This window comes from Neophocaena asiaeorientalis, unplaced genomic scaffold, assembly GCF_003031525.2.
Source record: "Neophocaena asiaeorientalis asiaeorientalis breed wild unplaced genomic scaffold, Neophocaena_asiaeorientalis_V1.1 scaffold337, whole genome shotgun sequence".
NCBI lineage: Eukaryota > Metazoa > Chordata > Mammalia > Artiodactyla > Phocoenidae > Neophocaena > Neophocaena asiaeorientalis.
The window spans coordinates 515245-528115 of record NW_020175054.1 but is presented as its reverse complement, the minus strand read 5'-3'; the positions used below and the strand labels follow the sequence as shown (position 1 = coordinate 528115).

The 12871-nt window shown below is 43.9% G+C and overlaps 1 protein-coding gene across 2 annotated transcripts in view; it reads right to left on the bottom strand.

Moving 5' to 3' along the window:
* Window positions 1-12871, bottom strand: part of SFXN5 (sideroflexin 5) — a 119812-nt gene that overhangs the window by 100122 nt on the left and 6819 nt on the right. For both annotated transcript variants that reach the window (XM_024763999.1, XM_024763996.1), the window contains exon 2: window positions 6574-6642. In XM_024763999.1, coding sequence (XP_024619767.1) covers window positions 6574-6642 — 69 coding nt within the window. The remainder of the gene's footprint in view (window positions 1-6573; window positions 6643-12871) is intronic.

Sequence of the window (12871 nt, the reverse complement as noted above, 5' to 3'; positions counted from 1 at the left end):
GCCCTGATCACTGAGTATTTGATTGCTCTCACCTGGGCCAGTCTTGCACCTGACAAGGGCAGGGCTGCGCGTGCTTACCTTGTCTGCAACCACAGCTTAAACCATTTCTTTGTGGCTCCCAAGCAGTGGGATTTGGGGGCCAAAGCTAATAATTTCTGTGCAGGCAGAGTCTCAAGCCCTTCTCTCATCTTCCCTCCCAGCGGTCCGGGGACCCACGGGGTTATCTGTGCTGAGATTGGTTCTTGGCTCACGCCAACCATGAGCTACCCTCTGGGAGGCCCAAGGGAAGGGGAAACCAGGGACACATGGGGAGAGCTCTGTTTCCCTGTGGCAGACCTCTGATCACCTTCAGGACACCGATGTGAGGTAAACCCATATAATTCTGGCAGCGTGACAGGTGGTACAGACCTTTAGAAAATAAATCTGTCCAGCTACCCCAAGAACTATAAAAACAATCATGGTCTCCAGCCTGGATACCCTACTCTTGGGAATTTTTTTCTAAAAATTAAATTTAGCAGAAATGAAAAATGATTTGCCAGAGACTATTTTTTGCAGGAAAGCAAAAATGGTAGGAAACAACCTACCTGTTAGACCTAAAAGTCTAACAGGGATGGTTATTTATACTATAAGACATGATTTCCCAAAATTATAAAGGCCTGGAAACTGATGATAAAAGCAAATAAAAAGTCTGTGTTCAATGTAATAAGTATGCCAAAAACGGATACAGATGGGCAAAAACCTGAAGTGTATAAGGGTACTGACATTTGGAAATTTTTAAACTAAAAATTCCATTAAAATTTTTAAAATTAGACTATCTGATGCTGTCTAGAATGCATTTAAGTGGACATCCTTACTTACTGCTACTGAGAGCATAAACTGATATAATCTTGGTACAGGTTGGTACAATTTACACGGCAATTTGGTAATATATATCAAAAGCCTTAAAATGCCTTTCATTCAGAAATTCTACTTTCAGGAATTTATCCAAAGGAAGTAAAGAGAAACATGGGGAGATTTACGTACAAAGGATATTTATTGCAATATTATTTATGATGGCAAAAGACTTGAAACTACCCAAATGGTCAATTGAGAAAATGATTAAGTTAGAGAACAGCCACATGATGGATTACTATACAGTTATTAAACACATTTTGAAACAACATTTGATGACAAGGAAAAATGCTCATGATATGCTACATGGAAAAAAACAATATGTATCATGTATACATATATCACATATGATTTTAAATATATATATATTTATGTATGTATACATATATATACATAATACACACACAGATCTTCCCTGACTCATGATGGGGTTCATCCCGAGAAATCCACTATAAGTGAAAATATCATCTCGAACCTGTGCCCCCTGCAGTGGAAGCACGGAGTCCTAACCACTGGACCACCAGGGAATTCCCGAAAATATCATATCTGAAGTTGAAAGAGCATTTAATACATCTAGCCCACCGAACATCATAGCTTAGCCTGGCCTACCTTACACATGCTCAGAACACTTACATTAGCCTACAGTTGGGAAAAATCATCTGACACAGAGGCTATTTTATAATGAAATGTTGACTATCTCATGCAATTCATTGAATACTGTAATAAAAGTGAAAAACAATGGTTGTGTGGGTACAGAATGGTTCTAAGTGTATCGGTGGTTTCGCCTCGTGATCACGTGGCTGACTGGGACCTGTGGCTTCCATGGCCCAACAACATGAGAGAGTATTGTACCCACTAGCCCAGGATATGATCAAAATTCACAATTCGAAGTATGATTTCTACTGAATGTGTATCGCTTTCATACCATCATAAAGTCCATCTTAAGTTGGGGACTGTCTGTACAGAGATAGAGTGAGATATAGATACATATATATCTATATCTATATACACATTATACAAACCATCCTAATTTTGTACATATACATATACCAGAATGTTAATTGTGATTATTTCTTGCAGGTGAGATGATGAGCAGTTTTTATTTTCTTCTTTAGACTTTAATATTTAGAGATTACTACCCACATCACATCAAGAGGCCCACCATATCAGCTGTTTTCATGGTTAGTGATGCTGCCTCGTAACCTGGTTAAAGGGGTGTCCTCCAAGCTCTCCACTGTAAAGGTACCTTTTCCCCTTAGTAATTGCTAAATAATATTTGGAGGTGATACTTACCTGAAAGCATAAGAATATCCTGTTTCCCAACAACTTTTACTCTATGAAAATAGCATCCATTAATGATCCTTGTCAAAATCAGTTATTTTGTTGAGGATTACCCAATGTTTATTTCCTTCTACATTTATTAGCTGACATTCTTCTGTGAATATGAGCTTCCCTCTTTCACAGTTTTAGTTTTACTATGGACTCATGGATTCTTATTATTATTATTCAATGTATTATAATCCATTGTTTTTCTTTTTCTTAATGTTCGAATTGTCCCAAATGTGGCTAGTGGGATGCAGCCACTTCCTGTTCCTGTGTCTCCATCAGCCTATGAACAATTTACTTTCTGCAGCAAGTCTCTTTGCCTTGGGTGTGGATTTGGCCATCTCTCCAAGAAGCCCTGGGTCCTTTTTGTACGTAATGGTATTTAGAAACCAAGATCTGAGTGCTAAGTGTGTTCATTGTTACTGGGGTATCCTGGACCTTTCAGTGAACAGAGCCAGGAAGTTGAGAAATATAAATGTAAGTGTGTGTGTGTGTGTGTGTGTGTGTGTGTGTGTGTAAATCATAAGTTCATATTGATACCTCCAATTCAAATACAACATCACATAGTTTTTGTCTTTTCCCCTACTCCATATTTGTATTTCCCTACTCCCATGGTGAGAACCCTGGTTCCCAACATCAGTATAACGATTTATTCTGTCCTACAATACACCCAAAATAGTTTCAGATTACTACACGAGTACTAATAATGAGTTGGTGTTATTAACACTGTTTCAGTTGGTTTTCTATGCCCTTCAGAATGATAATCTGCCAACCATTCATTCTCTCAAATAATTATTGAATTCAGAATAGCAAACCCCTTTCATCTTCAGTTCATAATTTAAAGTAACTTAGATGTCAGCTGGTATAGCCTTGCCCTTAGGGATCTAAATCTAATTCCATGACCTATGTGGAAGGACAAAGCTAGGGCTTCTGCCAGGTCCCGGTGGTTTCCTTCCTCAGGCCCAATCCTGCACACACGGCACCCTGGCAGTAGACCCACAGCCCCTCAAGATCCCTCCAAAGAATTTACTCTTGCTGGACTTTAGGAACCAGGCAGATTTTATGACAATATCACAGGAATGATGGTGGAGCGGACAGCAACTTTCACAAGCATGTATGAACAATCTCAAAAGGGCCCACAGACACTAGCCTTCCAGTTCATCGTGGTTACTCGCTCTCCTTCCCACTGTTTTTCCCTCTTGTTCCTTCTCTCTCCTCTCTTTGGGAGGATCAAAAAGCACAATTCTTCCTCCTCTGTCAAGCAGGCCAACCTCCCCCCTTTCTGAAGCCTTGCTCAAGACATTCTTAGAACAATGACAGCCTTCTTCCTAAGAGAAATTATGGTGAATAAAACTTGCTCCACCTCATTACACATACAAGGGTTGGAATCTTTTTAAAGCTTGGCCTGTTATAAATTGCAAACAAGTAGCTGCAAAACTCTCTCAAGATGAGTCTATCCATTGACTCAACTAATGCCCCTCAGAACCGGGTCACCAGAAGGCTCAAGCTGCCCAGGATCTTTCCACCTCAGGACACTCTGGCTTCCAGAGCCACCTCCTCACCTTCTCCACTCTCCTCCCATCCTCACAGATGAACAGGCCTGTCTAGATCTCCTCCCCCTGGGCAGCCACCACCCCACGCTCCCTCCCAGGACACCAGCCAAGGGCCCTGGGAGAGAAACAGTGCTTTGAAGACATAAGCCATGGTCTGTGGACTGAGCCCAGCAGAAGGGGGAACTGGCCCTCCTGGTAGCACCATAGTTTTGGGGGGAGGGGCTCAGGTAAGAGATTCTTTCCTCTTGGTGCCTCTAATTTCTCATTGTTTCCATGCAAGTGGCTTTGCTAAGCAACCTGCCTCGACTAGAACCAGGGAGGGCATGAAGGGCCCACTCATGGCCCTTCCAGATTTTTTAGGGCCTAGAAGATCTTCTGTGGGCAGAAAATTTCCAAAAGGCCAGCAAGTAGTATTGGAAACAGTTCCCAGCTGGGATGCAGGAGGGAGAGGTCTAGTTCTTTCCAGGAAGCCTATCAGAATCTTTGATAAGGGGAAGAAACATGTGAAATTTGAAAACTATTCTAAAATTTCTGTTGCACTGGTTATTTCCTAGTCAGTAAATAGTTAAGTTTCCTTGACATTTCAATTAATAGTAAAAAAAAAAAAATGTATGAGATTTTTAAATTTACCGATGGGGAAATAGGGAAAAGATGGTTTAGTGATATACAAGAATGCTGGGACCTTTCAAAATGCAAGAGTTGAAGATAAAAATGTGGTACAGGAAGAGAGCAGTAAAATGAAATGGTCTGGGAATGAGAGGAGGGTGGACTGGAGAGGTGCCTGTGAACAGCGCAGGCGGCGTGCTGCTCTGCAGCTGCCCATCCATCCCCAAAGTCCCTGCCTGCTTCTGTTAATCAGGGGAGCCCTGAAGAACCTCCGGACCTCCCAAGGCTCCCTCCACCATCTCTCAACGTGCCTCGAAGTCCACCCTTAATAAGCACTGGCCTTTACTGCCTCCTCCATCAAGCAGCTGGCATTTATGTCGGGATTTGTGTTGCAACTCTAGCTGTGCACCGTTTGGGAGCTTTCAAGAAAGACACATAACCTAGGCTAGGTAAGTAGTTTCTCTAGTTGGGTGCTCTTCCAAATTTTTATGGAATCACTTTGATTACTCCTTAGGAGAATCTAGACAGGGCCCAGAAGTACAACAGCCTTGCCCTTAAGAGGCAGTACATCCAGAGGTAAGGTCAGCCAGTTAAATACTTGAGTCCTTCATCCTTCCTGAGATACAGGAGGAAATCACGTATCAGGGTAATTCCCACATTGCCTATTACTGGGCTGCTCTCCCAGGAACAATGGGAATGGTTCTAGGTCCAGGTACCTAGCAGGCCGTGTGCTTTTTTTCCCTCCAAGAGTTGAAGCAAGCCAATGCCCAGCACAGAGAAGATGAGCAGAGAAGTGCTGTCTACTCAGGGGGCTATAACTCAGAGGCTCAATGACTTGCCTCAGGGTATGTGGGCCTTCTTCCAGCTGAGTGATCTTAGGGGGGGGTTCCCTAAACTTGAGTTACCTGAACAGGAACGCAAAGGGTTCTGGAGACAAGCATACCTGCGTTCATACCCTGGCTCCATCACTGGCCAGCACCATGTGCATGAGACTTAACTTCTGTCTGTCTGTTTCCTCATCTGTAAAATGGAACTTAGAATAGAATCTACCTCATAGGGTTGCTTTGAGTTAATCTGACGCGCTTCTACATGTAAAGTGCTTAGGACACTGCCTTGCTCACAGAAAATGCTTAATAAATATGTGCTGCTTTACATGTGTATGCATTCCTGTACACATCTGTAAATACAATACAAAGGATATAAAGACACACTTCTTGGGATGGCTCAAATAAATCTGACAATACGTTTAAATTTGATAGTATCAAGGACTGGTGGAGCAACTAGAACACTGTAGATGAGAATGTAAAATGTACAGCAATTTTTAAATGACAGTTTGGCAGTTTCCTACGGAGTTAAACATTTACTTACCACACTTACCGTATGAGCCAGCAATCCGAGTCCTAGTTATTCACACAAGAGAAATGAAAGCATACGTCCACACAAAGAATGCTCAGAGCAACTTTATTGATACTAATCAGAAAATGGGAGCAGCCCAGGTGTTCATCAGCAAGTGGATGGATAAACAAATTCTGGAACCTCCTCTCAATGGAATGCTGCTCAGTGGTCAGGAGGGATGAAGTACTGATACATGCAACAACATAGATGAATCTCAAAAGCACCACGCTAAGGGAAAGAAGCCAGACACACAAGACTACATACTGTAGGATTTCACTTATATGACATTCTAGAAACAGCAAAACAGCAGGGACAGAAAACAGATGAATGGTTGCCAGGGGCTCAGCATGGGGTGTGGGAGATGGATTATAAACGGGCATGAGGAATGTGCTAGGGTGACAGATGCGTTCTACATCTTCATCATGGTGTGGACACGACTCAATATGTTTGTCAAAACTCATAGGATGGTTCACACATAAAAGGTAAACTATACCTTATACTCATCCTTACCTATCCGAGGAGGGAACTGTGTAGGGAGAGGGTATGAAGGATCCTTTTCTGTTCTACTTAAATGCATCTGAACTGCATGAACTTTTGTAATATAATCCATGTACTTGGTAATAATTTTATTGAAGTTTGAAATAATAATAATGACATATATCTATCTTGAAGGAATGTGGTGAGATTCAGATGAAATGAGATAATGTGTATAAGGCAAACACACAGATGACCTATGGACCTTCCAAAGTCACAAGGTATAAAGGCCAAGGGGTCTCCATCGAGAGTGACAGCCATGACTCACCTCAGTGACAAAGAGTGTACGAGGGTCGATGATGTCCAAGAAGTGCCTGAAGCGACCGTAGAAGGATGTCTGGAGAAGGGGTGGGAGAGGAGACTGGATGAGTTTCTGTACTCCGTCCTCCAGACAATGGGGAACACTACCCACAGCTCATCCTTACTGCCAGTGTCCCACAGTCCCCAGGACTCCCCAAGCAGGTCAGGAACACCAATGAGGCCTTGCTTCTCAGTGACCTGAGGGCAGCTTTCCCAGGTCTGAGGGTTTTCTAAAGTCAACTCAGAAAAACCATTAAGACACTCAGTGACTGTCCCAATGTCTCTTCCACGTGCCTCCCATTCTGCTCCCAATGCCCTGAGATCTACGCCAAGCCTTTCAGCAGCTCCCAGGCACCACTGAGCATGCAGACTGGAGGGGAGGTGCCCAGCCCTCTCCCAGTCTCTCCTGCCCAGCACAGCCTCTCTGCTTTACTTAGGACCTTCGAGTGAGGTAGGGTCCCTCCCCAAAGTCCAGCACAGGCACTGCCCCCCAGGGAAAGCTCCCCACAGGTGGAACTCAAACACAGTGGTGCCCAGCTCGCAGCCCTCAGGCCTTCCTTCCCCCATAGCCCCATTGCTGCTGTGAGGCCCAGGACAAGGGGCCAGCTCCCCTATCCTTGCCCCAGAGCAGGGGCCTTGGAAAAGGAGGGCTTTGTGCTAAACAGGCCACAGGCATTAGAGCACAATGAAAAGAAACCAAGCAACGCTGCTGCTGGGCCTTCTGCCCTCAGGACAGGGCCAGCTTGGCAAAGCCAAGCTCAAGGGGAGGAGAGAGGGCACCGAGCTAGGGGACAAAGGGGAAAGCTGCAAACGCCGGGGGTTCATGCCTCACTACACTCAGGCTGTGTCCCAAATCCTCCCTGGAGCCCCACAGCTCTCCAGGCTCATCCTCCGCTCGGTGGAGGAAGAAGCCTCCACACTCTTTTCCCTTCTCACTGGGGCACCAGACCCTGCAGCCGATTTCCGCTCCTTCCGCTTCCCAATAAAGACCACAGAAGGACCCGGGTCACCAAAAGGTCCCCCGCACACACCAGGCCCCATGCCACCTCCATCTCTCTGCTCACCATGGCACCCCCTGCACGGAGCAGCCTTTCCACCCCCAGCCTTTCACAGACGCATCAAGCTTCCACACCATTCCTAACTAAAACAGTTGCTTCTCTAACCTCTTATAACTCAAATGGCCTAAGCTATTTCCCGATTTATACATGATGCTCAATCAGAGACGTTCAGAGGTGTGGTCAGGGGTATATGCTGAGGACACTCACTGCTGCATTATTTATAAAGGCAGATTGTTAAAATGACGATCCGTGTACATGATCGAACACTACACAGCCCTTTAAAATCATGTTTTCAGACAATGTTTATGACATGCAAAACTGCTTATGATTTGTGAAATGCATGTAAAATGCATGATTCCAACCTAATAGGAGATAAATAGAGCTAGATGGATATTAAATGGATAGCAAAGAGACGGGATGACATCCACTAGAATAAACCAGGGTTCCTTAGAGAAGTGGCTGATTCCAGGATTGGGGCAGGGAAGGTACACGATGAGACTGGCACATATTGTTGTGCTAGAAAGTAATGAAGTGCCACACCCCGAAATGATGGGGCATGTTCAGAGGACCAGCAAGAGGCACATAGACGTTGTGTGCCTCTGAGAGGTTCCCAATAGTGCTCACATAGTATTCTGAAGGGACTGAGTCTAATCGTGTGAAAACATCAGACAAACCCAAACTGAGGAGCATTCCATAAAATAACTGGCCTTGTCCACCAAATATGTCAATGCCGTAAAGACAAAGAAAGACTAAAGAACTGCCCCCACATTAAAGGAAACTAAAGAGACAAGACAACTGAATGCAATGCATGATTTTCGACTGAATCCTGGACTAGAGGGGGAAATGCGCTCAAGGACATTGCTGAGAAAACTGACGAAATTGGAATAGGATTATAGATTAATAAAAGTAGTGTACTCAAATTAAATTTCCTGAATAACTGTACTGTGGTTATTGCTACAGACTGAATATTAGCGTCCCCTCAAAATTCATATGTTAGGGCTTCCCTGGTGGCACAGTGGTTAAAAATCCACCTGCCAAGGCAGGGGACATGGGTTTGAGCCCTGGTCCAGGAAGATCCCACATGCCTTGGAGCAACAAAGCCTGTGTACCACAACTACTGAGCCTGCACTCTAGAGCCCGTGAGCCACAACTACTGAGCTCTTGTGCCACAACTACTGAAGTCCACATGCCTAGAGCCCGTGTTCCTCAACAAGAAAAGCCACAGCAATGAAAAGCTCACGCACCGCAATGAAGAGTAGCGCCCGCTAGCTGCAACTAGAGAAAAGCCTGCACAGCAACGAAGACCCAATGCAGCCAAAAATAAATAAATAAAAATAAAGTTCCCTTAAAAAAAAAAACTCATATGTTAAATCCTAAGTCCCTAGGCGATGGTATTTGGAGATGAGGCCTTTGGGAGCCCTCATGAATGGCATTAATGCTGTTATATTGACTCCAGAGAAATCCTTTGCCCCTTCCACCAAGTAAGAGCACAGTGAGCTGTCTATGACCAGGAATCACGCCCTCACCAGATACTGAATCTGCCAGTGCCTTAGTCATGGACTTCCCAGACTTCAGAACTGGGAGAAATTAATTTCTGTTGTTTATAAGGCACCCAGTCTATGGTATTTTTATTATAACAGCCCAAACAGACTAAGAGATGTAAGAGAATGTCCTTGTTCTTAAGGATACACTGAAGTATTAAGGGATAAATGAATATAATCTACTTTCAAATGGTTGAGAAAAAATAACATGTATAGGAACTTCCCTGGTGGTCCAGTGGATAAGACTCTGCGCTCCCAATGCAGGGGGCCCAGGTTCGATCCCTGGTCGGGGAACTAGTTCCCACATGCACGTCACAACTAAGAAGTCCACATGCCGCAACTAAAGATCCCACGTGCTGCAACTAAGACTCAGTGCAGCCAAAATAAATAAATATTAAAATAAATAACGTGTAAATATACAGGGTGGTAATAAAATCTGGAAATGTAGGCATTATTATTCTGTTTACAGATTGAAGATGTTCTTGGTAACATGTATATTTGCTATGTTTCTGGACTTTATGATCATCTGTAGACAAAGAATAATAAAGGAAATGTGACAAAATGTTAAAAACTAGTGGATCTAAGCAAAGGGTATATGGAATTTCTCTGTATTCTTCTTGCAACTTTTCTGTAAGACTGAAACTGTTTCAAAATTAGGATTTCAAAATCATATTATTTAAAAAGCTAGATGAAAATATATTAAAATGTTAACAGAGGTCACCTCTCTGTAATAGGATTTTTATTTCCATATCTTTTATATTGCTTCTAAAATGAAAAAAAAATCAGTATTATGTATAATATAAATAATATTCTATTTTTTAAATATATATTTAAATTAAAATACAAACTGGTCTATTACTCGATTATAAGCTCCTGAAGGATGTGGGCTATTGGATATTCTTTCTGTATTATCTTCCTTGGCTCCTGGTCTTGTGTTACACACCTAGAAGAGGCTCCACAAACACACTGGCCACAGGAATGAATGAGTGGGCCGGTGAACAGCCAATGCCCTGGAGGCTTCCTGGAGTGATGGAGGCCCAGCTGAGCTTTGAAGGGAGGGTAGGATTTGAAAGGGACAAGAGTATGGCAGTTAGCAGCCCAAGGAGGGAAGAGGATCAGCAGGGGCAGAGGTGAGGGCCTGAAGGAGAACGGCCTGAGGGAAGCAGCTTCTTGAAGATGATCCAGTGCAAACATCCAGCCTCTGACTTGCCCTGTGGTCTGTCACTGCCTTCATCCTGTCCCGGCCCTGCTAGCCCTCTCGTATTACTCTCCACCACTGCCACTGGGAGAGAGTCCTAAGTAAAACATTCTGCTCCATTGATACCTACAAACCCATACTGAACTAGCTGAGGGAACACCACGACGAACAAGCCCGCAAGGAGCCGAGACCATCAAGAGAGACAAACAAGTAAACAGATAACTATAAAACACTGTGATCCCTAGGGCTTCCCTGGTGGCGCAGTGGTTGAGAATCTGCCTGCCAATGCAGGGGACACGGGTTCGAGCCCTGGTCTGGGAGGATCCCACATGCCGCGGAGCAACTAGGCCCGTGAGCCACAACTACTGAGCCTGCGCGTCTGGAGCCTGTGCTCCGCAACAAGAGAGGCCGCCATAGTGAGGCCCGCACACCGCGATAAAGAATGGCCCCCGCTTGCCACAACTAGAGAAAGCCCTCGCACAGAAACGAAGATGCAACACAGCAAAAATAAATTAATTAATAAACTCCTACCCTCAACATCTTCTAAAAAAACTAACAAACAAACAAAAAAAACCAACACTGTGATCCCTGCCTAAATGAGGCATCATTATGGGCACAGGAGACACAGTTTATTCCTCCCTAGTGAGTCAGGAAGCTTCCCAGAGGAGCTGGGATGAGTGGATGGATGAGTTTACCTAGCAGAGAAGGGTATCAGCAAGAGCTCAAAGGCATGCAGGCTCGGGTCAGAAACTACACCAGGCCCCTGTGGTTTTTTCAGTCATTCACCAAATAGCTATTGAAGACCTACTGTGTGCCTAAGACTGTGCTAGGTCCTGGGAGTAGAGCAAGGTTAACTGACTAGGGGAATGAGGAATAACACAGTCATGGTAATGCCTAGATCTCTAGTCAGACACTAATGCTTATTAACCAGGATAAGGAAAGCAAGAAGCATACTGATTTAGTGGAGAGGAAGATAACAGTTCTGGATTGGCCACGTAAACTTGTGATACTTAAAGGGCCTTCCAGATGTAACCTCTCAACAAACACTTAAACATATAGGCCTGAGATTCAAGAAAGGGGTTCTGAGTTGGAAATGCTAGGCATACATGTCCTAACCCAATCAGACTAACCTCCCCCACGACCCTGGGAAAAAGTCAGGCTTACTGACTCACTGCAATGAGGGAGGCCACAAAGTAGAGGAACTATAAGGCATTTTGTCAAACAAAGGGAAAAAATTGAGTTAGTGCAGAATTCTGGGGAAAGGTAGAGTAAAATTTAAATGAAGCAGTACATTAACAGGCTGGAAGCAAACAGGGCTGTGGGGAAGGGGGTCCACATAGGTCTGGACTGAGAAGTAGACATAGGGTTGTTTTTTTTTTTTTTGAAAACTATAAAGTTAAAGCTCCTTATTTGAAGCTCTGCACTTCCGTTGATTCTCTGAGTCAAAGTGCCATAGGCCCACCAATCAAAAGGGGGATGTGTCATTCCTAATGTCACCTGGTTCTACAAGGATTCAGCCATTAGCCACTGCAGTCTCTAACCTTCAAGACACCCTGAAAGGAGTTCAGGGCAGAGTTCAGGGCAGAGATCAGGAAGGAGGCTCTCTGTGCTCTGGGAAAATTGGCAGAACAGGCCTTCAGAGTTAAATATTTTCAGGACAAATCTTTTATGAACATGGATTCTTGCATCTTCCCATACTTAGAAAAGCACTAAAACCATTAACTGAGATATCTGTTCCTCATGCGTGGCAGCAACCTTCTCCTGAGATGTGTGCTTGATTACAAGTACCCTTCGCCAAAATCATATACATGCTGACCTCCCCCTTTACCTCTTCAGAGCAGTTTCTCAGAGCTCTGTGAGAGGGTGTCTTCCAGACTATAGTCCTCAGTAAGACACTAAATAAACTCAACTCACAGTTCTTATGTTCTGTGTTTTTGTGGGGGGCTTTTGTTTGTTTTTGTTTTTGTCTTTTACATCTTTATTGGAGTATAATTGCTTTACAATGGTGTGTTAGTTTCTGCTTTATAACAAAGTGAATCAGTTATACATAAACATATGTTCCCATATCTCTTCCCTCTTGTGTCTCCCTCCCTCCCACCCTCCCTATCCCACCCCTCTAGGTGGTCACAAAGCACGGAGCTGATCTCCCCGTGCTATGCGGCCGCTTCCCACTAGCTATCTATTTTACGTTTGGTAGTGTATATATGTCTATGCCACTCTCTCACTTTGTCACAGCTTACCCTTCCCCCTCCCCATATCCTCAAGTCCATTCTCTAGTAGGTCTGTGTCTCATAGTTTTGGAAGTTTTAGCCACAGCAATCAGAGAAGAAAAGGAAATAAAAGGAATCCAAATCGGAAAAGAAATAAAGCTGTCACTGTTTGCAGATGACATGATACTCTACATAGAGAATCCTAAAGATGTTACCAGAAAACTACTAGAGCTAATCAATGAATTTGGTAAAGTAGCAG